Source organism: Nicotiana tabacum, chromosome 3 (assembly GCF_000715075.1).
Source record: "Nicotiana tabacum cultivar K326 chromosome 3, ASM71507v2, whole genome shotgun sequence".
NCBI lineage: Eukaryota > Viridiplantae > Streptophyta > Magnoliopsida > Solanales > Solanaceae > Nicotiana > Nicotiana tabacum.
In genome coordinates this window covers 61,246,575-61,273,619 of record NC_134082.1, presented here as the reverse complement: position 1 = coordinate 61,273,619, position 27,045 = coordinate 61,246,575, and the positions used below count along the sequence as shown (strand labels likewise).

The 27,045-nt window shown below is 38.3% G+C and overlaps 1 protein-coding gene across 1 annotated transcript; it reads left to right on the top strand.

Moving 5' to 3' along the window:
- Positions 1-23,797: 23,797 nt before the first annotated feature.
- Positions 23,798-26,254, top strand: LOC107772470 (uncharacterized). The gene has a single exon (XM_016591977.2). The coding sequence runs from the start codon at positions 24,154-24,156 to the stop codon at positions 25,951-25,953; it is 1,800 nt and encodes a 599-aa protein (XP_016447463.2). The 5' UTR covers positions 23,798-24,153; the 3' UTR covers positions 25,954-26,254.
- The last annotated feature ends 791 nt before the right edge of the window (positions 26,255-27,045 follow it).

Genomic DNA, 27,045 nt, shown 5'->3' with positions numbered 1-27,045 from the left:
TTTTATCGTAATTGCTATTTAATTGTGTGTTAATTGTTATTAATAGTTAATTAGCACTTTTATAAATTAATTTAGTTCTATAGGATAATTTAGAATTTTTAGAATTTAGTTTTAGTTTAAGAAAAAATAAAAGAAGAAAAAAGAAGCAATAAAAGAAGAAGAAAATCGGATTGGGCCACCTTTTAATTTAAATCAACCATGCCCAAACCAAATAAACTCCTACCGGGTCAACCCGACCCGGTCCGCCCCATAACCAAACAAGTTACCCCCCCCTTTTCATTTTTCATGCTTCATTACCCAAAACCCTAAAAAAACACCCGCCCCCTCCTATTCTTCTCCTTCTCCAAACCACCCCCCTTCCCCATCAACCCTCCCATGGCTGCCCTCGCTGCTTCCCCCTCCACCATCACCTCCCATGGCTGCCCGCCTCCCTCTCCGTCGACCACCCTTTCTGCTTCACCTTCTTCGTCTTCAACTCCAGCCAAGCATCGAACCACCATGAACGACCCTTCTCCTCTTCTTCTCGAGCAACTGCCATCTCCATTCGCGTCCACCACGACCACCCCAGCAACGCCTCGCCCCACCATACCACTCAGCTCACGTCGACATTGATACAGCAACTGCCTCGTCTTAATCTTCTTCGTCGAGCTCAAACAGTCCGTCGAGCTCTAGCCAGCTTCACCTGCTGCTTCTTCTGCTTCGTCTTCACCAGTCCGTCGACCTCCAGCCATGAACGACCACGTCGCTTCAAACAACCCCACTGCCATCTCCAGCAACCACGGCTGCTGTGTCTTCTTCTTCGTCATTCCGGCGACCAACACCTGAAGCCATCAATCCTCCAATCTCCAGAAAAACCATCGCCAAACCACCAGCTCCCTCACGACAAACAGCGCTGTTGCCGTTGCTGCTTCTTCTTCTTCGTCAAGCAACTCCATCTCCAGGCAGTACGTCGAGTTCATGCTCAGTCATTTGTTCAGGCGTGTCGAGGTTTCCGTTCGAACCCGGACTTCAAACTAGTAGATTTCCGTTCTCTTTTCTTTTAGTTTTCGTTTGGTAAATTCATCTTCCGCTCATTTTCTTCTTTCTATGATTATGTTCGTGTTCCGATAGGTTGGTTTGAATTCGAACCCAGGTCTTTGTTTGTGTTAGAGATAATTCGTGTTCATTTTTGTTTGAAGTTGGTTAGTTTTTCATCAAGTGATTTAATGTCGAATGTTGAGTGATTTAATTTGAATCATTCATCTTTGTTGTAATGTTGTTGGATTTACTTCGTGTTCATTTTTTGTTTGAAGTTCGTTAATTTTTCATCAAGTGATTTAATGTGAGTGTTTATGTGTTGGTTTTTAGTTTTTGATTTAGTATGAATCATTCATCTTGGTTATGATGTTGTTTGATTTAGTTTGAGGTCAACCAATGATCGAGTTTAGTGATTTAAATCTACTTATTTGTTCTGATGAGTTTGTTCGGATATGAAACTGACTTTGTTGTTAATTCATGAACGTTGTCGATTAGGAGTTTGTTTGGCGAGTTTATTATGCAGAGTTTGATTACTAGTTGTCAATTGTCAGGCTTGATTTGGTTATAGCTGCTGTAATTTGATTGATTGATTAGGTGAATTGGTTATAACTGATATGGTTTTGGTACAGATTGAAAGGGATAGGGGTAGAATGGTAAATTGCAGTATTTTCAGGTGCATTTTTGGGATTTTAAGTTTTTAAAAAAATGATTAATGAGTGCTCTATCCACTAAGTATTAAATAATATTAAAATAATACATTGTTTAATACATGGTGGGGGACAAGACAAGTGGTAGTGGAAATTAATACATTGTTTAATATAATGGGGGAAAAAGCATGCGGTAGTTGGGCAATAATGGAATTAAATAAAGAAAAGATATGTGTTAGTGGGAACTAATATATTTGTTTAATATAGTGGGGGACAAAACATTAAGTAGTAGGATTCAAAAGGGGGATGAGAAGAAGATGGTGGGTTTTAATTTAAGTTCTTCAAGTTTGGATATAAATAAAGAAGAGGTTGACCCAAGTTAATAAGAGGATTGTCAGAACATTAAGAGAGAATTGAAGGGTAAAACATTAACTGGTCTTTCAATCTAAAAAAAAGTGAGTAATTTAAGAACTAAAAACTGAAAGAGTAAGGTCTTGCCTTGACTACTGAAAATCAAAATTAGTGTTGTTTTTTTGTTGAATTGAAGTTCTGAGTTTCTTTCCTTAAAGAGTCTGGAAGATAGAGAGTCAGAGATCGATTGTCCTATTGCATTCCTGGTTCACTTTGTTTCTGCCCGTTGATTGCTGTTGGTGTTTCTGGGCTTTCATTTGGTTTGTTCCTTGAGTTTGGTTGGTTATTTGTTATTGTTTCATTGGGGTGTTGCTGGAATTCTGCTGGTTTTATTAAACACTGTTACTGGGCTATTCTGTTTCCGTTACTGTTGTTGTTGCTGTGTTGTTGCTACTGCTCCTGCTGATCCTTTTCTTCCTTTTCCTTGTGGTCCCTTTCCAGGTACACATTTCTGAGATTAGTTCTGAGGTGACTTCAAACTACAAAAAAATGTTGAATTAGAAGGCTTAATAGATTGCCTATTAAAGTGTGTTCAATTAATGTATTAGAATGTACATTAGGAAATATTGTATATGTTTATGCTCATCCGAGACATGTATTTACATTGTACAACTATGCTAAAAATTGGACTGTACTTAGAACTATTCTAAGTAGTTTGAACTGTTTTTCTATATGCCTATGGGTACATGAATTGATAGATAGTCATTACTGGAGATTATTTTGATTTAGTTTAATTAGTGAAGTATAACTCTGAATTCATGCAAACCGGAATAGAAATGAGTCAAAGCTTGTGAATTTTTAATCAGGTTAGTAATGGAGATCTGTAAATATTAGGCAGAATAAAAAATGTCCAGTAATTTCGTAGAATCAGTAGGCCCACTATATTTTAGGTTAGGATTGTAGTAGTAATTGCTAAGATCATTAATCCAATAGGCATGAGTTGAGTTCAAACAAGACGAGTTAGCGATTAAGTTTAACAAACTTTCGAATAAGCATTAGTGATTAAGGTTAATTCCAGTTTCAAATAGTTGTAAACAATTAATTCCAATGGTTCAATTCATCTAACAATGTGGGTTTATATTAGTTAGAGGATAATTAGTTTATTTTGGTAATATTATTTGTAAATTCCGTATTCTATTTATAATTTCAATTTTAGTAATATTCAATTATAGAATAAGGCATGAAACAATCTCCCTTTGTCTCGATTGCAATTTTCAGTTTGCATTTGCCTTAATCCGATAAATAAGTAGCGGCCTTTTCAAGCATGTAATTAATTAGAATTTTTCTCTTTTTTTAGAGACGAACTTAAAATAGAAAAAATGTAGTCACTTTAGGATTATCCTTTTAAAATAAACGAGATGAGCTTCGCCCAATAAAACACACAATTTGCGGGGCCCTCAATAATTGGTTAATAATTGTATAGACTTCGGGATCGACCGTCTAGCAAATTTCACGGCCTTACCCAAAATAATGATACGCTAGTTGCTTTAGGTGCGCCTTTAACAATTTACTTTCTTAAAGTCGGGTGCACATTTATGTGACCCAAATCCAAATCTCAACAGAGTCGAAATGTGTCGATAACCACGGGTACATTGATGTGACGTGGTTCGAGATACGTTTTTCACAATGTTGTAATTCTCTGTTAAAAATAATAATAATAAAAGCGGTAAAGAGTTTAAAGTTTGCACATAAGCTCATAATTGTATAAAATCAGATAATTAAGCTAAATACGACAGTTGAGCGACCGTGCTAGAACCACGGAACTCGGGAATGCCTAACACCTTCTCCCGGGTTAACAGAATTCCTTATCCGGATTTCTGGTTTGCGGACTGTAATACAGAGTCATTCTTTTCCTCGATTCGAGATTAAAACCGGTGACTTGGGACACCATAAATCTCCCAAGTGGCGACTCTGAAATAAATAAATAAATCTCATTTCGATTGTCCTTTAATTGGAAAAAAACTCCCTCCCGCACCCCTTTAGCGGGGGCGCGGCCGAAAAAGGAGGTGTGACAACTATGTTTGGTAACCAGATACAGGGTAAGGGCTTGAAATTATCCTAAGGGGAAGGTGTTAGGCACCCCTCAGGATCCACTAGTGTGGTTCCCAGCCAAACAGTTTTTGTGAATTTGTACAATTAGAAAATAAACAAGTATGGCTCAAATAGTAGGGGATTTAGTTTAAATACACAGGTGTAAAAACAACTAATGTAAAGCAAAATTTTAAAAAGAATTACAACCTAAGCATATTTGTGAATGTAAAGGGGGGTGTCCTAGGTTTGTTTATAATATGGATCACATCAATGCAATACCCGGTATGACACTCCTCAAAGAGGGGCTACACATGGTATTAACGTACCAGTCATCATATCCATATCTACACTTTCCCACCCCGTAAAGGTAATTAAAGCGGGGGTTGGTCTCGACCCCTATTGCATGCTGTTACCCGTCCTTTCCTATCAGTCCCAGAGGAATTTAGGACTCTTATCCTATAAAAGGGGGTTCTAGGTTGACCCTTAAGTTTAAAGGTAAAATACTAAGGTGACATATAATAAACAAGTAGAACTTCAATTAAGGGGAGCATGGAAGACCAGTGAAAGGCTCAGATATATCTCCACACACAATACACATAAACAGCATGACTCATACATAATTAACGTCTAAATTCAGATCCTAAGCATGGTATCTAAATGATAACAGCAGAGTCAGATTTATAACATGACTCAGAGAAGAAGTCCTAATCAAGCTTGCCTACTGATTTTAACATGCTAACAGTTAAACACTAATCACAAAGACGGTTCTGGTTTTATTTTAAAGTTGATTACCTAAGACTTTCCTAAGCGTAAAATAGTATGCAACAGTTACCAGAATTATTAAAAAACAGTTTGGAAGTTGTTTTACCTAAAGGATGATGTTCTAAATGTTGCAAATACATGCAGAGATTGTGACCAGTTTCACTTAAATAGGGTAATCAAACATGAGACTGTTTTATGTCCTTTTTCATACATCAGTAGTTTAATTAGGTATGACTGAGCGAGTATGAACAAGATCCTAAAATAGGGTATCTAACACGCACATATGAAAATACAGAATGATTGCAGAATTCCTAAAGTATTATTTCTAAATGCCCAAAGAGTTACAGCATGACTTCAAGACGCGGAGGAGCAACAGTTTTATATTGATGCTGTTATTTAGCCTAAAGCAGGATTTTTAAGTGGTAAAGTGATGCCAAATGAGATGCTGAAACAGTAAATCTAAGAACATGGTTTCTAATGCATGACATGCTTTGAATGGATTGATCTTACACATGGATTCTAATGCACATATAGGAAATGTAAACCTAAGACATGGTTTCTACCCATTGATGTTGGCAGCATACATAACTACCCTCTCCTTTTCACTAGCTAGCCCCAATACTTGTTTACAACTGATTATTACAGGCCAATATTGAAATGAATTACATAAGTAAAAAAGAAAAAGAAAAAGTTGCACTACGGAGAGCCTGAAAACATGCCTAGATTTTCAACACCTGATTAGGACTTCCTTTTTGAGTTATGTAATAAATCTAACTCCAACATCTCAAATGCCAAGACTGTTTCATAACCTTTCTCATATCCGCGTGTGTCAGAGTTCCCTAAGGACCTCAAGGGGTCCCGGGCAGTGCTCACACCCAGATTTCATAGCCAAGATAGAGTAAGTGCAGTATGGAAAGGCCAGCTTTTATGTGTCCCAGTTCAGAGGGAGCTCAAGGGTCCTAAGGCATGGCTCACACAAAAGGGGAAGAACTTAGTGGTCTAAGAGTAGAGTGAGAGTGCTTGTTATAGTGTTGAAAAGATTTAAGCAGGAAAACAGTTTGAAAGGCTTGTTTGAAACAGTTTTGTAAAACAATAGGGGGAGTTGTTCAATAGGGCAGTTTTGAAAAGAGAGCAGAGTAATAGTCCAAACACAGCACCCAAAACAGGTTCACACATAACTAGTGAACATAGGACCAAGGCAGGTTCAGCAACCACAAATCGAGGTAGTGGGATTTAGGGACACATAAGTCACATAAGTAAATACATAGTTGCAGGAGTACTTAAGTATAGAATCAACAATATGCTAAAGGGGTTAGAGAACCTTAGATTCAACAAAGAATCATGTAACTTAAGGATAGCCAACTATTTTGCACAGAGAGGTTCATGCTAGAAATCAGGAAACACAAGTAGGGAAGGGCCATATTGGGGTATATCAGGAAGGGGAATGACCCTTTCTAAACATGATGAGTCTAAGGGAGGGGAGACCCTTCAGAAGCATGTTGATGGAGTAATGAAGTAAACATATCAATTGCAAGTTGAATCAATAGAACCATAAGTGAAAACATACTAGAAACAGGATGAAATGAAACAGTAAAAGAAATACATTGTTTTGAAACTTGAATTGAAATCAGAACATACAAGTAAAGAAGTAAACACAAAGTGAGGGGCAAGATAGTAGAGTAATCAGCCTTGGCTAGCAGCCGACTGACTTAGAAAAATAGCAAATAATCAGAGAAAAGAGAGAGTAGAAGAATGTTTTCTTTTTGTGTGAGAGAGGGTTTTGAACTACTGTGTTCGTGTGTAATGAAAAGAGAAGAGAGTATATATAATAGTTTGAAAGCTGGGTAGAAAATAAGGCAAGAATCATAGTTCAGCAACAATTATGGAACTATTTACTAATTAGAATCGAGTCAGTGTAAGTACTTCCCTTTAATTAAGGAGTTAAGTAACAAAATAAGGAAAGAAATAAATTTACTACCAATAAGGACAAACTTCAAATACAGCAGGTATATGGTAAACAATTAGCGCTAAGTTCGTAAGGTTCTAATTAAGGAAATAACATAAGAATCAATCAAAAGCATAGTCAATCACGTAATAAGGCAAAAGAATGATTAAAGGTCGGAAATCAGCAAGGGTATCAATCACAGGAAATCAGTAAAAGGTATCAATCACAGGAGATCAGGGATTTAACTAAAATAGTACTAATTAGAGGAAATCACCACAAATTTCTGTCAACGAACAAAGTAAACACGACATAGGCGGGAGAAGCAAAATTAGAAACCCAAATGAGCACGAGGAGGTAGAAAATCATAGAAGATCAGAACATATGCAGGAGAAATAGGTATACATACCAATCAGATAAGCAAAGCCAATTCCAGAACCCCGGATAAAACAAAAATAATTAGGGTTTTCAACATGATAAATCAGGTAAAAGAAAAACTTAAGTAAATCTTTTAAACATAGTAAAAATCGTATGATAATACTGAAAATCAGAGGAGAAGTCATTTTAAAAAGGGGTTAAGAAACCCTAGTCTTGAAGACGAAGAGTTACTTTAGAAAAATCGGAAAAAACTTTTGAGGGAAACAACAAAAGCTCAAAATATACACATATCTAAGACAGGTCTAAAAGAAATCGGAAAATATTAAGAGTTAGGGTTTCAGAGAACCCAGAGAAGACGGGAAAACCTCAAAACGTTATCAGTTTTAGCCAGAAAAATCATAGATCTTACTCAAACGGTTGGAGGTGGTTGGAAAAGGGCATGAAGGACCATGGGTAGGAGTTGAACCACTTCAGGTTCACCTGAGGACCTCAGGGTAGTGTCAAACCGGTATGGGGTGAAGCAGACGCCAGGAGATGATGAGAGGCCATGGTTTCCGGCGAGGGAGGTGGCCTGAGAAGGTGGACAGGGTCCATCGGAGAGTAGGGGAGAAGAGAAGGCTCTATAGAGAACCAAAGATAGAGAGAGGGCGATAGAGAGACCGGTTGAGAGAGAATGAGAGGGGGGAAATGAGAGATGGGGTAGTCATTAGGGGGTTAAATTAGGAAGGGGCTTATCTAGACCATTGATTCAAAATAATCAATGGCTCAGATGGAATGGGGATTGGGCCAGGTAGGATAGGGTATTGGGCTTGGGGTCTGGTGGGTTATTTAATTTGGACCAGGTTTAATTAGGTTATAATTTAAATAAGAATGGCTAATTGTTAAATACCCATCAAAATTAGATAAATAATTAATAAAAATAGCTAATAATTAGATAAAATGAAGTTAGAGCTAGATAGGTAAAATTAAGGTAATTAACTAATATTTAAAATATAAAATGACTGATTATTGAATTAAAATAGCATAAAGTGTGCAATTAGGCTATAATTGCAAAATTATTGTAATTATAGCCAAATAATGCCAAATTGGCTAATTTGTGAAATAATTAAATTTTAATAGGATTAAAAATGATATATTGAGCTAAGAAATACTTTGAAATTACTTGTAATGTAATTTATGAATAATTATTAGATATAAAGTACTGAATAAATAAAAAAATTAATAGTATGGAAAATTATGAAAAAATACCAATTATTATAAAAAGTGATTTTGAAGGTATATATGCAAATTTAAAAATAGTTTGAGGAAAAATTGGGTATCAACAGGGGGCATAGATTTTGTCATCTGTATGTAGCATTTTCAAAGCATGTTTATAGTTGGAGGTTGTGTTTCTTGCATGTGTATGAAAGAAAACTTTGCAACTTTACTCCTTTTGTATCTTTTTCTGTCTTGATTTTGACCAGGCGAGCTGTTTTTTACATTGGTAGGAATCCTCAGAATAGTGATGTGGCCCTGGGGCTCATTGGACTGGCCTGTAGGCTCTTACGTGCTTTTGCTCTTAGGTATACTTAGGCCACCTATTTTGGGCTCACTCCCTGAGTCGGGCATCGACTCAAGCTTATTTGGCCTTCGAATGGCCGAACTTTAGGCTGGTGACAGTGGCTCTTATGCTTTTGGTCGATGCGACCTTTTAATGAGGGCTGGCGACAATGGCTCTTACGCCGTGGGCCGATGTGACCATCTAGTGTATGTAGGCTGGCGACAATGGCTCTTACGCCTTGCTCTCAGGCATATTTAGTTAACTATTTTGGGTCCGGTCTCCGAATCGGATTATGACTCGAGTTCATTCTGACCCTCAAGTTTTCAGATTTCAAGTTGGCGATAGTGGCTTTTACGCTTTAGGTCGATGCGACCCTTTGTATGTATGGACCTGAGGCTCATTAGGCTAGCGACAATGGCTCTTACGTGCTTGGTTGATGCAACCATTTATGTAGGCTTTAGTTTCCTCTCGTTAAAGACTTTTGAAGTAATATTTGCCTGACACGTCGTCAGTTCGGGAAGAACCTCAATTTCGAGTAACTTGCGGTGATGTTCGAGCACCTCGGGAGGTTTGTCTTAGAGGCTGAGTAGCTCGAAGCCTGTGATTTGGAGCTGACATGGTCGAAGCTCTTTTGCCTATACCGAGGGTAGCCTGTTTAACCGGATCTTTCCAAAGTAGATTCGGAGTAATTTGAAGGCCTGTGTGGGCTGGCGACAATGGCTCTTATGCCTGTAGCGATGGTTGGGCATCCCCAAGTTGCGTCAGTTCAGCTGGTACAGCCGTGTGACCGGAGATACTTGTGTTTGGCCGAGCCTTTGAGTCCTGAGTGAATTAGTTTCAGCATCTATATCGAGGGTATGCCTTTTTAGGGGTCTTACAAGTTCGATATATAGCTGAAACTTTGGGATTGGGTCTATGCCTTGAGTGAGGCCTTGCAAGTTTTACATGCTGTTGAGGTCTTACAGTTTTACATGCCGTTAAGGTCTTACAGTTTTGGATACTTGGTACAATTATTGTTCATGCCTTGCTTGAGGTCTTACAGATATGATCGCTGCCTTATATAGGTCTTTCAAGACCGAGTCTGCCCACTCGGGGTCTTATGGCCTCAGGTTTTGATAAGTCGATGGAGGTGGTGCTTGACTATAGTCCCTGAGTCGTCGAGAGTTTCTTGACTCAGGAGCCATTTTTTGCAAGCTTTTCATTGCCTCGTCGAGGGCTTATGATTTTGGAGATCCCGACCCTGAGTTCGTGTATTTTTATTTTGAGATTTTGACGCCAGTCCCCGAGTATTCGGGGTACTTTCGGCATTGGAGATGTTTTGCGATTTCCGCATTGCCTTATCTAAGGGCTTATGATTTTGGAGTCTAGACCAGGAGGTCGTTTAGGTGTTGAATTGTTGACGCCAGTCCCCGAGTGTTCAGGACGTTTTCGGCGGAGGAGTTGTTTTTGCGAAGGTGCTGATCCTCTTTTGGAGCGTGAGATGCTTTGATAACAAATATTCTTCAATTATTTGGCAAAAGCGTACACGTTTTCGCTATCGGGGGCCTGGCTATACGGACACTGTTCGTTCGACCGTTTGGCTTGGTACATCATTTTCCTATAGGGACCCGATTCAGCGTCTCTTGGCTTATTTGAGCGGATGACCTTCGGGGGGATGCCCCTCAGTGTTCGAGGTTAATTACAAAAGAAGCCTCAGACACTTGTTGAGTTTCCATTAGGTAGCATGCAGATGTTGCCTCGTTAAAAACCTTGAAAATAAAACCCTTTTCGGGATAAAAACTCGATCAAAGGAAAAGAGTGCAACGGATGCTTTAAAACCTTAAGGTCTTCGAGCTGGGTTAGTGCTCTGACTACTTCTATCGGTCGCCTGCATAAGGGTTAGTTTGGAATATGAAATAAAAAGGGAGATGGTTATACCTTAGTGTGGGATGTGTCGCCGATGTTTCGATGACCGATATGTCCTAATTACTCAATATGAGGATGCGATACGCTCCTTTACTTTGTTTGATCGGGTTTAATCGAAGGTGTGGCTTGATTACCCTTTGGCTCTTTCGTGATCGGAGGTATTGATTCTGGTGCCACTTTATGCACCGCGAACATTTCCCTTGCCGTATGTTGTTCCCCATAGATGGTTTTAATTCCATCATTTGTGGGGAATTTCATCATTTGGTGGACAGTGGATGGTACTGCTCTCATGCAGTGTATCCATGGCCGTCCGAGCAAGACGTTGTACCTCATGTCTCCTTCGATGACATGGAATTTAGCATTTTGGGTTATGCCGGCCACGGTGACTGGGAGGGTGATTTCTCCTTTCGTCGTTTCACTTGCAAGGTTGAATATGTTGAGGACTCGAGTGGTGGGCATGATTTGGTCAAGCAGTCCGAGCTGCTCTATCACCCTCGACTTGATGATGTTAGCCGAGCTACCTGGATCCACGAGTACACATTCTATTTGAGAAGAATTTACAAGGAAAGAGATTACCAGTGCGTCATTGTGAGTCTAAGACAAGGTCTCGGTGTCCTCTTCGCTGAAAGTGAGGGCATCCTCGGGTATGTACCACTAGGTTCGCTTTTCTCTGGTGATGGATATTTTTGTTCTTCTCATTACGGGTTCCTGCGGGGCATCGATGCCTCCCAAGATCATGTGGATGACATGTTGTGGCTCGTTTGCTTCGTTCTTCTTGGCCGCCTCTCTTTCCTCGAACTGATTTTTGGCTCGGTCGCTAAGGAATTCCCAGAAATGACCTTTGTTAAGTAGTTGAGCTACCTCTTCTCGGAGTTGGTTGCAATCCTCGGTCCTATGGACGTGCGTGTTGTGAAACTCGCACACTAAGTTATGATTCCTTTGTGAAGGATCTGATTGTACATACATGGGCCATCTAGCGTCTATGATTTTACTGATGGCGAATACGATGTCGGACACATTGACGTTGAAGTTGTATTCTGACAAGTGAGGTGCCCCCATTGGCCGTGTGTTCCTATCAAATCTGGCTTTGTTGGTAAGTCCCCAAGGGTCCTATCCTCAGTCTATCCTTCGATTATTGCGAGGTGGGCTGTGCCTCGGGGTATTCCTCCTGTCTTCGATGTATGGCTGATATCTTTCTTTGTTTGGTTTTGGCTCCTTTGCTAGGAGCCTGCTTGGGTATACTGAGCTCGAGGGGGCTCCCAACTGGTCATCCTCGGCCCTAATTTTCGACTGGTACCGGTTGTGGACATCCGACCAGGTCACAGCTGGAAACTCGATCAAATTCTATTTCAACTGTTTTGAAGCCACCGAGATTCATTCATTTAGACCTTGAGTGAAAGCCTGCACTGCCCTGTCATTAGAGACTTGCAGTAGCTCTATCCGTTCCATTTGAAAGCGAGATACAAATTCTCGCAGCATCTCATTCTCCCTTTGCTTAATCTTGAAAACGTCGGATTTAGTCGTTGCTACTTTGATGGCACCGGCATGTGCCGTTGTGAAGGAGTCTGCTAGCATGGCGAATGAGTCTATGGAGTTAGGAGCTAATTTGTGATACCACATCATGGCCCCCTTCGAGAGTGTTTCCCCAAACTCATGTCCATTGAGGTCTGAGGTCCCGTTGTACGAACTCCAAAAGGCAATTGATTATTTAAAGAAGGAATTCGAGATGAAAGATCTCGGAAAGACAAAATTATGTCTTGGTTTGCAAATTGAACATTTGGCAAACGGAATTTTTGTTCATCAATCTGCCTACATAGAAAATGTATTGAAACAGTTTTACATGGATGGAGCACATCCATTAAGTACTCCCGATGGTTGTTCGATCACTTGATGTGAATAAGGATCCATTCTGACCTCAAGAAGAGAATGAAGAGTTACTTGGTCCTGAAGTACCATATCTTAGTGCAATTGGTGCACTAATGTATCTTGCTAATACTACAAGGCCTGACATAACTTTTTTAGTTAATGTCTTAGCAAGATATAGCTCTGCTCCTACAATGAGACATTGGAATGGAATCAAACACATATTGCGGTATCTAAAAGGGACTACCGATATGGGCTTATTTTATGGCAATAATTGCAATTCCGATCTTGTTGGTTATGCTGATGTTGGGTATTTATGACCCACACAAGGCTCGATCTCAAAGAGGTTATGTGTTTACCTGTGGAGGCATTGTCATATCTTGGCGATCGACTAAGCAATCAATTGTGGCTACTTCATCTAATCATGCTGAGATAATTTCTATTCATGAAGCAAGTCGAGAGTGTATATAGTTGAGGTCTATAATACATCTTATTCGAGACAAATGTGGTTTGAAATGTGACAAACTACCCAGGATTTTGTATGAAGACAATGCAACATGCATTGCTCAATTGAAGGGAGGATTCATAAAAGGAGATAGGACAAAGCAAATTTCACCAAAGTTATTTTTCACACATGATCTTTAAAAGAATGGTGATATCAATGTGCAACAAATTCATTCAAGTGATAATATGGCTGATTTGTTCACAAAATCTCTACTGACGTCAACCTTCAAGAAGCTAATACACAAGATTGGGATGCGAATGCTCAAGGATGTGAAATGATGCTCTCATCAGGGGGAGTTTAATGCGCGTTGCACTCTTTTTTCCTTACAAGGTTTTGTCCCACTGGGTTTTCCTTGCAAGGTTTTTAACGAGGCAACCAAAAGGCGTATTGTTAGATATGTGTACTCTTTTTCCTTTTCTATAATTTTTCTTCCTATTGGGTTTTATTTTAGTTAAGGTTTTAACGAGACACATTACTTATTGAGTAGACATTCAAGGGGGAGTGTTATGAATAGAATTCTATTTAGAGTGAATGTCTATCTTGTAGAGAATTTTACTTTCTGGCTAAGTCATTTTTCCCCTATAAATAAAGGGGTCTTACCCCATTGTAAATCATCCCAAAATTCAATAAGAATTCTCTCTCTCTTTCTCTACAATATTGTTCTTCTACTTTTATTGTTTTATTACATTTTTTTTGTTTTGTTTTGGTTATCGTTAAATTTCAAGGAACCTTAACTTTTGCAATTCATTTAAAAATATATTAAAGAGAAGCAGTGAATGACCCTAATAATGTTCATATTATTTGTCTTTTATAAAAAAATCAAACCTTTTGAAAAAGACATTTAACAACTTAATTTAACTGTCACGCCCCAAAATCCGAGGAGCGCGACCGACGCTCAACCGAGTAAACCCGACTGAGCAAGCCTGATAGGTTTCATTCTACCCAAACAACTTCATGATTAAATAGGAGATGGACTCCTTTAATCAGATTTAGTAAGTATTTCATTAACAACTTCCATTAGCAACTTAAATCATAATTATCAAAATATTACAAGTTTCATAAATCCTTGCCAAACATCAATATTTCTATTTAAATTCCAACACCCGACACTACCCACAACCTGTTTACGGAGCCTCTAAATACAACTGAAGAATAATACGAAAATGCCGGCAACAAGGCTCTGGCTATACCTTACAGCAAAAATCAATACAAGACTCCGAAATAAAAAGCGGCATGAGTCACGCAAGGCCCCAAGAGGAAAATGGTTCACAATTGCTTCTGGCGAAAAGTGAAGGGCAGCTACGGTCGATGGACTGGAGTACCTGTTATAGATCCACCTACAATCATAACACGAATGCAGCGCCCCCGGTAAAAGGGACGTCAGCACATTTGAATTGTATTGGTATGTATGAACAAACTTGCCCTAAGTAAACTCAAACCATACACAAGTAACAAGTAGTAATGGAACCAACAATCAAATACACATGAAAGAAAACCATCAAGCCAAACAAGTTACAATCTCTCCATTTCCCCTTCAACATTTTCACATCAATGATTTCACAACTTTCTTATATTTTCATTTCAATAGTGATTTCGATCACTTTTCCACCTTTATTACCTCGGCCACCCTTATCACCACAACCCATACCTTATTACTTCGTGTAGCGGCGCGCAACCCGATCCCACCAAACAATCACAATTCACAAACAACACAACAACAACAACACCAATTCACAAAGAACAACAACAACAATTCTCAAAGAATTTCTATAGCCATCAATACTATTTCCATCATATTCAACAACTCATATGCATTTTATGTCACCGCGATAATTGCCAATACAAGCCATATATGTTATTACCACAGTTGTTCCAACTGCATCATTTACGATTTCCTTCCATCATTTGTTTCTCAACTCTTACCACATAACACATTCACAATCACACATTTGGTTTATTGCCAATTACGTACACCATTATATCGGGAGACTTAACCACGAACAATCAAATCATACCAATCACAAGAATTCCACAAATAATCCACGTAGATATCACATACCAAATATTCGTACACCAAACAAAGTGACTTTACAAAGGTCAAAGTTAGCCATACATACCTCATTCGAGCTTTCCTTAAGTTACTACGACGTTTCGAAAATTCTAGCAATCCCAATCTACTTGAGACATAACAAAATTAACACAAATTAGGAAGGTATTCATGGTTTCAGCTCATTTGAGCATTTTATCAAACACTAGTTGAGCATCTTGATTTTAAATTCCTTTTACAAGATTTTGTTCTTTCCCCAACCCAATCTTTACTTATTTATATTCATCAACCTTCCCACAAACCTAATTTGTACATGCATGTATACATAATACTATTACCCTAATAACCTACCTCACAATCTCTACAATACCAACACAACCTAGGTTAGGCACCTATGACTTCCAATCCCCATCCCATGAGTTACAATACTTAATCCACACTCATATTTCCATAATAACTCCATATATGTAAGTCTAAGGTGTAGGATTACCTCTTGTAGACCAAATCTTTAAAGACAATTTGGGGTGTTCTTGAGATTTTGAAGAAACCCTATGAAACCCAATCAATATCATGTTGTAACTAGTGATTGAGAAGTGAAATCACCATGAAAACACACTTAAAAACTCACCTTAGGTGTGCAATTGGATGTCTTGGTCGAGTTGGGGGTGTAGAGGAAGCCCTAAGCTTGAGAAATGACTAAAATCTCTTATTTCCGGTCTTTAGGATATTTAAAAACCTTCCAGGCGCGCGAGCTCGCGCTATGTTCGCGCGCGGGAGGTAGAATACTCAGCCTAATGCGCGACTTCGCGCTAATGTTCGCGCTAGAGACACCTTCCCAGTAAAATGGTCATAACTTTCCGTATACACCTCGAAATGACGAACGATTTGTTGCGTTGGAAATTAGACCCAAAGGGCTTTAATTGGATAGGTTATGCATCACACAACTCCTTATATAATTGGAGATATGATCGTTCAAAGTGAGGTCTTGTGCGCAATCATTTACAGATTTCGTCTAATATGAAACTTTTCTAACTTGGCTTAGACTTAGGCCTCTCCTTAGACCCCAATTTACCTCTAATATGAATTATATGCTTATTAACATATCCAATTGATACCCATTATATCATGAATCCTCATTTGCACACAAAATGAAATAATTAGCCTACCTTGGCACGACGAAATCTCAAATTACTTGGAAAAAATTTCCGGGGCTTTACATTCTCCCCTCCCTTAAGATCATTCATCCTCGAATGAGTATCAAGGTTCACTCATTAGTCATCCTTAAGTAACTTCTGCTTTTTCACATTATGAAATATATCAACAGCCCCGAATTTGGCTAACTCCTTAAATTTTTGAAAATTTCGGCAGATTTCCCTTTGTAACTAGACCTATCCACCTGTCAGAGAATCACCCAAAACCATCCTAAAAACTCATCTATAGCTCGACAAAGCACCATAATGTATATATCAATGACAAGAACCTCAGCATTACAAACACTACTTTATCACGATGATACCTGGGCATGGACTGCACATTTTTAAATCATATCACCTAGAAGGTACCTTTCAAATCAAAACCAACTGCTATTCAATCAAGAGAAAATATTTTATTCCCACAACACTCTCGGCCCTCAATGGCCTCTCATATCTACAGACTTCGCCAGAACACATTTACTAGAGTAATTTCGACCCCTAAACTTACTTAACAAGGATAACAAGTAGATATTTCGCATAAGCAAACCATCCACTAACTTCACCTTCAATAATTTCCACCGGAATGATACACAATGATCTCCACCTACCTTATTAGACATAGACATATGAATCCACAAGATATATGGCGGACAACTATGGGAACACTTCATACTCCTAGTGCGGCCTAATGTGGAATACACTTATGCAATCTTTATTATCAACTCACATAACATCTTCAGGGGAAAATATTGAGAATAGCCTGCTCACCCTCCAAACTCTAAATCTTTAGGCGAGCACTCACACTAAACCCATGATGACCTTCAGCAATTACTCTAAGATGTGCTATTATAAACTGACCATAAAAATACCGATCAAATATATATGTGATCACACTGCGAAGCTTCCTATTTGACTTGTCTGATCTTACAATACCCAATGGACCTAATACAATGAGGAACAATAGAGTTCAAGCTTAGGCTGGAGCTATTCAGGAATCCATTAATGCGCTGAGTAGAGTTTTTTTTGTTGAGGTTATATGCTAAGGGACACGAAAGTTATGACTAATAATGCTGACATGGTTAATTACTGTGACGACGTCAATTATTACACAAATGAGGCATAGGGGTAAGTAATACATTGGCAATAGGAATCATTAAGGAGGAATATTCAAGTACATGACCCAGTCGTTTCCTAGGGTGAAGGGAAAATCAATTCATGCTCTGGTACCTTGAATGCGATATGGGATTCAAAATACATGAAGTGGAATTACACTCCTGACGTTAGCTGACATAAGGAATCTATGTCGTAAGCCCATGAGGATGAAAATGAAGTTGAACACTTATGAGATTACCATATTTCAAACAGCTTAACCCATCCTGATAGTTGATCCTATATGATAGAACTAAAGATACGACAACTTGTCTTCCAAATCAATATGCTCATGATATGTGCAAAAATCTGAGGGCATCTAATTTCACCCCCTTTCACGAGTAAAACCACATAGCTCGGACATCTAAATGTTGGGATTAAATCATGTACTGGTTAGAGTCATTTTAATGGTAAGCATGATGCCCCAGGGAGAAAGACAAATTCCGCTCTTATTCACCCAATGAGGTGTAATACCAAGGGTAGAAAAACTCCCCTCTCATGACAATGATATAGTCAATTATTCTAGAGGCCGAGTGAGAAGAAAGCCACGTAACCTATCCAATCCGACCCATTTAAGAATTTGGAAAAAGGTATACACTTTGGTTTGAAATTATGGAAATTAAATCTTGAACTTTAAGGAAAATCATTACTTACTTTTTTTTTTGAAATCCAAGAGACAAGACCTCGTAGTCCTAGAAAATCGTCAACAATGGCAATAAAGTACTTAAAACAGTTACGAGTTGGTATGAAATAAGGCCTCAAAGTGCCCACATGGATAAGTTCGAATGAATGAGATGTCTTAATGCATTTATCGAGGAGAAGTAACCTGGGTTATCTAGTCACATGGATAAGCAGAGCAGGTAAATGGTTGTTAGAAGAACACCTACAAAGAATACCAACAATAATTACTTATTCCAACTAAAGGAATATGTCCCCTTCCTTAATGCTACCAGACTTCCTCTTTGATGCCATGAAACATAAATAAATTTTACAATGAGAGTTAATCAGATGAAATAGATATTAGTGTAGCAAATGTATAGCTCTGGAATTCTAAAATCCAATTATGTTTAGCAAATCTACTTCATAATGAAGCACTACAACACACTTCCACACAACCAGCTATTGCAAACCACTTTGGGAGATGCTATAAGACTTAACGGAGAGAAAGGCTTTGACATATGAATGTGTTACTAGGTGTATTTCTCCTTTGTCAACCCAAAACCTAAAGGCGGGAGTTAGACTGATAAGCAGATCGTTGGACTAGCACAAGTGTAGATAATCCATTATCGAAAAGAGATCATTCAATTTCAGTAATTGCGACATGCTATCAACTCTTGATGAACTTGAAGTGATATGAGATCCCAATGAGATAGTATAGAATAATCATGGAGGGTTTGCAGATGTTCATAATGAGTTCTTTATGGATTTTAACTTGAGAACTACCCAGATGCTAATGAAATACAGAAGAATATGAGAAATAGGCGTTGTGCTATAATAACCCCCAAAGGTGTTCTTGGTCTTGACAGAGAGCCTAGTAAGGGTCCTTACGAGATAGAAAGTGTTACAATGACTCATAGAAGGATATGTTCTCTCATGGTTATCGAACAAGTGTAGGGAAACTGGAACAATGAATTTACTAACTAAAGAACACAATGAACACATGTTATGGAGGTGTAAGGAGAAGGTAAACATTTGCTATGAGATGGACATGTTTCTGCTATATTAACTCCCAACTGCAATATACGACCATGCCATGAGCAACCACAATACTAGGACAAAGTGAGCTACTTACTGTGGCACGTCCCAAGTGGACACGAAAGTTATGGCGACACATGATCTTCCAATGACGTGGATATGAGGATCTCAAATTTTAGAGAGACTTTATGCACATGGTGACCATTTCGATTGACATGCACTCACGTGAGGTGTTAAGGTATGCTCTTATGTTACTAGGCAGTGAAAAGCTTTCATGATGATATTCGCAAGAGAGTAGATTGACTGTTCAAACCATATAAGCCATATACACAACTGAGCAAAAGAGTGACTCGAGCAGGATCGCAACGCTGGGACGCTTTGCATGGAACTTGACACCACATAGGTAAACTTTACGACGGTGCAAGTATAGGCACAAACGAGTAGATTTTGTCCATTTAAATAAAAGATTCTGTAAGAAATTCATCGGATATAGTCCCTTGGTGAGAATTTAGGAAAAGCAAGTGGGAAGTATCAATCTTAGAGTTATAACTCAATTCAAGGGCATAATTATAGAACTTAATTCCACAAGAATGTAAATAAGAGAATTCATAATAGAGTGGATTCACAAATAGTGTGTCTCGTTCAAAGAGTCAAACATGCAATGTTTTGTTATTCAACACCTTGTTAAGACCATGTTTATGAGAACTCTTCAATATGGATGTACATATACAATGAGTAGAAATTTTCATTTGACTCCCTTAATGACGTTAGGTTGATAGGGCAATAGCTTAATCGATACCCATCGACTCCACATCCCTAACGTACGTAGGTAACATACTGATATACTATATGATATGATGGTGAAGAGACATCAATAGGAACAAGGACACTCCCCTCTTAGCGATATGTTTTACCAATCCATCCACAGCTTCATACATTCTCCTACAAGTCCTTGGGCAATCCACTCGGACTCAATGGTGGGATCAATCCCTCCTTTCATGCTTCTAATTCGCGGATTATGGTATCAAGGTTACCAATCTTGAGAATAAGACTTAGAGAGGAATTCAGCTCCCTAACTTGAGCTCTATCGCACGATTGGAGTATCAAAGAAGGGTGAAATTCCTAAATGTTCGAATAGCCTCCAACTTATAGATGTGGTTGACAACACACCGATAAGAAGGACTCTACTAGACACGACTCCGAGACATCCTAGAACACTTAAAACCTTAGGCTCTGATACCAAGTTTGTCACGCCCCAAAATTCGAGGAGCGCGACCGGCGCTCAACCGATTAAACCCGACTGAGCAAGCCTGATAGGTTTCATTCTACCCAAACAACTTAATGATTAAATAGGAGATGGACTCCTTTAATCAGATTTAGTAAGTATTTCATTAACAACTTCCATTAGCAACTTAAATCATAATTATCAAAATATTACAAGTTTCATAAATCCTTACCAAACATCAATATTTCTATTTAAATTCCAACACCCGACACTACCCACAACCTGTCTACGGAGCCTCTAAATACAACTGAAGAATAATATGGAAATGCCAGCAACAAGGCTCCGGCTATACCTTACACCAAAAACCAAAACAAGACTCCAAAATAAAAAGCGGCATGAGCCACGCAAGGCCCCTAGAGGAAAAGGGCTCACCAATGCTTCTGGCGGAAAGTGAAGGGGAGCTACGGTAGGTGGACTGGAGTACCTGCTATGGATCCACCTACAATCATAACACGAATGTAGCGCCCCCGGCAAAAGGGACGTCAGCACATTTGAATTGTACTGGTATGTATGAACAAACTTGCCCTAAGTAAACTCAAACCATACACAAGTAACAAGTAGTAATGGAACCAATAATCAAATACACATGAAAGAAAACCATCAAGCCAAACAAGTTACAATCTCTCCATTTCCCCTTCAATATTTTCACATCAATGATTTCACAACTTTCTCATATTTTCATTTCAATAGTAATTTCTATCACTTTTTCACCCTTATTACCTCGGCTACCATTATTACCTCGACCACCCTTATCACCACAACCCACACTTTATTACTTTGTGTTGCGGCGCGCAACCCGATCCCACCGAACAATCACAATTCACAAACAACACAACAACAATAACACCAATTCACAAAGAACAACAACAACAATTCTCAAAGAATTTCTATAGCCATCAATACTATTTCCATCATATTCAACAACTCATATGCATTTTATGTCACCGCGATAATTGCCAATACAAGCCATATATGTTATTACCACAGTTGTTCCAACTGCATCATTTATGATTTCCTTCCATCATTTGTTTCTCAACTCTTACCACATAACACATTCACAATCACACATTTGGTTTATTGCCAATTACGTACACCATTATATCGGGAGACTTAACCACGAACAATCAAATCATACCAATCACAAGAATTCCACAAATAATCCACGTAGATATCACATACCAAATATTCCTACACCAAACAAAGTGACTTTACAAAGGTCAAAGTTAGCCATACATACCTCGTTTGAGCTTTCCTTAAGTTGCTACGACATTTCAAAAATTCTTGCAATCTACTTGAGACATAACAAAATTAACACAAATTAGGAAGGTATTCATGGTTTCAGCTCATTTGAGCATTTTATCAAACACTAGTTGAGCATCTTAATTTTAAATTCCTTTTACAAGATTTTCTTCTTTCCCCAACCCAATCTTTACTTATTTATATTCATCAACCTTCCCACAAACCTAATTTGTACATGCATGTATACGTAATACTATTACCCCAAGAATCATACCCCAATAACCCACCTCACAATCTCTACAATACCAACACAACCTAGGTTAGGCACCTATGACTTCCAACCCTCATCCCATGAGTTACAATACTTAATCCACACTCATATTTCCATAATAACTCCATATATGTAAGTCTAAGGTGTAGGATTACCTCTTGTAGACCAAATCTTGAAAGACAAATTTGGGGTGTTCTTGAGATTTTGAAGAAACCCTATGAAACCCAATCAAAATCATGTTGTAACTAGTGATTGAGAAGTGAAATCACCATGAAAACACACTTAAAAACTCACATTAGGTGTGCAATTGGATGCCTTGGTCGAGTTGGAGGTGTAGAGGAAGCCCTAAGCTTGAGAAATGACTCAAATTCTCTTATTTCCGGTCTTTAGGATATTTAAAAACCTTCCAGGCGCGCGAGCTCGCGCTATGTTCGCACGCGGGAGGCAGAATACTCAGCATAATGCGCGACTTCGCGCTAATGTTCGCGCTAGAGACACCTGCCCAGTAAAATGGTCATAACTTTCCGTATACACCTCGAAATGACGAACGATTTGTTGCGTTGGAAATTAGACCCAAAGGGCTTTAATTGGATAGGTTATGCATCACACAACTCCTTATATAATTGGAGATATGATCGTTCAAAGTGAGGTCTTGTGCGCAATCATTTACAGATTTCGTCTAATATGAAACTTTTCTAACTTGGCTTAGACTTAGGCCTCTCCTTAGACCCCAATTTACCTCTAATATGAATTATATGCTTATTAACATATCCAATTGATACCCATTATATCATGAATCCTCATTTGCACACAAAATAAAATAATTAGCCTACCTTGGCACGACAAAATCTCAAATTACTTGGAAAAATTTTCCGGGGCTTTACATTAACCTTAAGAGTATTTGTTCGAAATACCGTTTATCTCATGTTTAAAATGTCGCACTTAATTAATATTTCACTAATTTGAGCAGTAAGGGTGGATCTTAAAAAATAATAAATGCGTTTTCTTTTCTATAAAGCGTCAAATATTTTAAAATAAATTTAATTTGTAAAATAACTAATATTTGGGATGAATGTTAAAAAGTTCATGAAAGTTGTAAATGGGTTGAAGCTCCAATATTACTTTATTTTTGTGACTCACTTTTCTTTTTAATTTGTTTCTGAAGAGAATGTTACCTTTATATATTTAATAATAATTGGTGTTTAAACTTTTTATTTTATCCTTTATGATGATTCATACCTACAAAAATATTTATAGCATATTTTAAACCATAAGTTTCAAAAGTCTTTTTTCTTTAACTTTGCATCCAATCAAACCCGTCAAAAATATTAGAACAGATGAAGTAACTGATACAATAATAATTTGAACACCCATATTTAAAATCTTATTAGATTCATAGTTTTTTGTCCTTTTAAGATGTTTGCACATCCCTTAAAAAAAATATTTAATAGCCCTAATCACGATAATTTTGTGCAAACCACCCTTTATCTCTCTTAACTATATGTCACTTGAGTAACGCTCCATAAATTAACAGTCATGGCAATTTATTTATTTTTTTCAAAAAGGTAATAAATCATTTTTTTAACTTCAAATATTTCAAAACCACTAATATTTGGAGGTATTATTACTTTTAGCCCGCGTCAGAAACTATTTACGATTGATAACCGAAAACTATATAAAACTTATATAATTTTTGTATATAATATACAAAATGTATATAGTCATTTTTTTCCCCCTAATATTTGCGTTTTGAGGCGGGCAAAGAGGTCCATCCGCAAAGGTTCCTCTCTTCTTGTCTTGTAGCGTGCGGCCATGTGTGAGAGGTAGTTAGGATGGCAACAACTCGGATGATAAATTATTAAACAAGATACGTATAAATTTTAAGACCAAGAAAAATCAAACTGGTAGTTGTATCGAATAGAATCAGAATTAACGAATTAGAACAACACAAGCCAATATTATTTAATTTAATAAACCAATTGACTCTCAAAGTCAGTCACCAAAAACCAACTCTTCCATTGTTAAACATCTACTATATTCTATACTCACAAAACCCAAGTCAAAGTCATCTTTGTTTCTCACCCTACAATCTTGATCTCTTTGTTCATTTGATAGTACAGCAAAACAAAATTTACATCAAAGATCTACTTTGTCACAGCCTTTTTAGGCATTATTTCTTGGCTACGTGAGGCCAAGAGGATTTAATTGAATATATACAAATTGTTGACTTCCCTTAGAATAAGAAAAGATTTCACTGCAGTGACAAAGTGTTGATGGCGGATATAGTGAAGCAAATCCTGGCAAAGCCAATCCAATTGGCAGATCAAGTGACTCAGGCAGCTGATGTCGCAACTTCATTCAAGCAAGAATGTGCTAAGCTCAAGTCCAAAACAGAGAGGCTGGTCGTGCTGCTTCGTCAAGCAGCACGAGCCAGCAACGATCTCTACCAACGCCCCACGAGGCGTATCATTGACGACACTGAACAAGCCCTGGAAATGGCTATATCTATCGTTACCAAATGTTGCGCTCAGGGACTAATGCAGCGCGTATTTACCATCATCCCGTCTGCATCTTTCCGCAACCTGTCTTCACAGCTAGAGAATTCCATAGTTAATGTTTCGTGGCTCCTCCGTGTCTCCGCCACAGAAAGCGGAGATGAGTATTTGGGCCTTCCTCCTATTGCCGCTAATGAACCTATATTGTGTTTTATTTGGGAACTTATAGCGATTTTATATACTGGTTCGGTCAATGATCGATCTGAAGCTGCTGCATCATTGACTTCACTAGCTAAGGACAATCATCGGAATGGAAAATTGATCGTTGAAGAAGGTGGAGTTGGACCATTGTTGAAATTATTGAAAGAAGGAAAATTGGAAGGTCAGGAGAATGCTGCAAAGGCAATTGGACTATTAGGACGTGACATTGAAAGCGTCGAACACATGGTGCATCTTGGTGTATGCTCAGTGTTTGTGAAAATCCTCAAAGAAGGTTCAATGAAAGTTCAGGCTGTAGTGGCTTGGGCAGTTTCTGAACTTTCTGCAAATTACCCAAAATGTCAGGATCTCTTTCATCAGCATAATATAATTAGATTACTTGTTAGCCATCTCGCCTTTGAGACAGTCCAGGAGCATAGCAAGTATGCTATAGCTAGCAAAGCCACGTCGATTCATGCTGTCGTTTTTGCTAGTAATAATAATAATAGGGGTAGTGTGACTAGTGTGCACAAGGTGAATGATAATAATGATGATGTAAACCATCACCATCAGCACAGTGTTTCTACTACAGGGGTAAGTAGTAAAGGGCGAGAACTCGAGGAGTCTGTTACTAAGGATTATATGAAGGCAATGGCTGCAAGAGCTCTATGGAAACTAGCCAAGGGAAATTCATCTATTTGCCGTAGCATTACTGAATCAAGAGCACTGCTTTGCTTTGCAGTGCTGTTAGAGAATGGGACTGAAGATATTCAGTACAATTCAGCTATGGCAGTAAAGGAAATCACAGCTGTGGCGGAGCAAGATTCTGATTTGAGAAAGTCAGCATTCAAGCCTAATTCGCCCGCTTGCAAAGCTCTTGTTGATCAACTTGTGAGAATCATCGAAAAAGAAGATTTAAATCTGCTTATTCCGTGCATTAGAGCTATTGGGAATTTGGCTAGGACTTTTCGAGTTACAGAGACGACGATGATTAGCCCATTAGGAAAGCTGCTCGATGAACGAGAAGCAGAGATTTCAAACGAAGCAGCCATTGCACTCGCAAAATTTGCGTGCAATGATAACTACCTTCACATGGATCATTGCAAAGCGATCATAAGCATGGGAGGGGCAAAGCATTTGATTCAACTTGTTTTCCTTGGTGAAAAAATAGTTCAGAGTTCTGCATTACTTCTGTTATGTTACATTGCATTGCACGTCCCTGATAGTGATGAGCTAGCTCAATCCGAGGTGCTTTCAGTGCTAGAATGGGCGTCGAAGCAGGCATACTTGAACCAAGATGAAAAGGTGGAGACATTGTTGCATGAATCCAAAAGCAGGCTTGAACTCTATCAATCCAGAGGATCAAGGGGATTCCGTTGATTGCATCTGTGACTTGATGTGCATAATTTGCATTTTGTTAGATGAGATATTCTGTTTCTTGTTTTTAAATGTCTTCCTATTTCCTATGGTCATGGAATGTATATAAAATAAACTTTTTTTCCTGCAAAAATTTTGTTTAAGAAGACCTCAGGGAATCCCCTCTGCTCTGTTGGAATCCCTCCCAACTCGTTTGGGACTGAGGCGTAGTAGTAGGAATAGTTGTTGTAAGCTGTATTATTGTACGTAGGACTAGGATACAGAATCTGTTACTCTTGCAATATATAATCATTTTATTCGGCTTTGTGATTTTCCTTTCAGTCTGTTTAAGGGTATTCACTCTTTTTTCAGCTAAGGAGTATCATACTTTAGTGTTTCTGTATTGGTCAAGACTTGTTGAAGCTTACTAAATTTGTAAATATAGTTGTTCTTTAAATACGAGAGATCTTTGCAGGGTCATTTTCTTCAAATTGTAAGTGCGCATTGAAGACCTTTTCCTAGTTCTTTAATAGGTAGATGGCTCCATATTCTGTAGAGAAGTAAAGCCAGCTTTCATAGCTGAATTTGCAACAGAAAACTCGGATGATGAATAATTTCTTACTAACTAGTTGTCCATGAAACCAGAAAGGCAACTCTCTTCGTTTGTCATGGAAAACCTTCCCATCAAGATCATTTCAAGAAATTTTATATTCCAAAAGATGGACTTCTTATACAGGCGTGAATTATCCAGCATTCTAATGATTTCCAAGTGAAGTCCATGTGAACATAACTGCCCTTACAAATTTCCTTTTTTCCAATTTCTAACTTCAATTACTCTGTTTCAACTTCAAATCAGGTGTTGTCCAGACGCCTATGAAGATTTGCGAGTGAAAAAAATTATATTTCAGTTTGAATGCACCTTCGAACCAATATATCAATATTTTGTTTGTGTAATAAACAAGGTATGGGAGAATAAATCGTATATTCTATTACATGGAGCAACATAACAAACATATATAGTTGTACATGGAGTCCTAACTATGGAAAGGAATAAAGAGGCTATACAGAGAATCCCTAACTATGGAAAGAAATAAAGAAAAAAATCCTACAGATTAA

Bases quoted from the DNA above. Each gene is read 5' to 3' on its own strand.
- LOC107772470 (XM_016591977.2), top strand. From the start codon at position 24,154: ATGGCGGATATAGTGAAGCAAATCCTGGCAAAGCCAATCCAATTGGCA.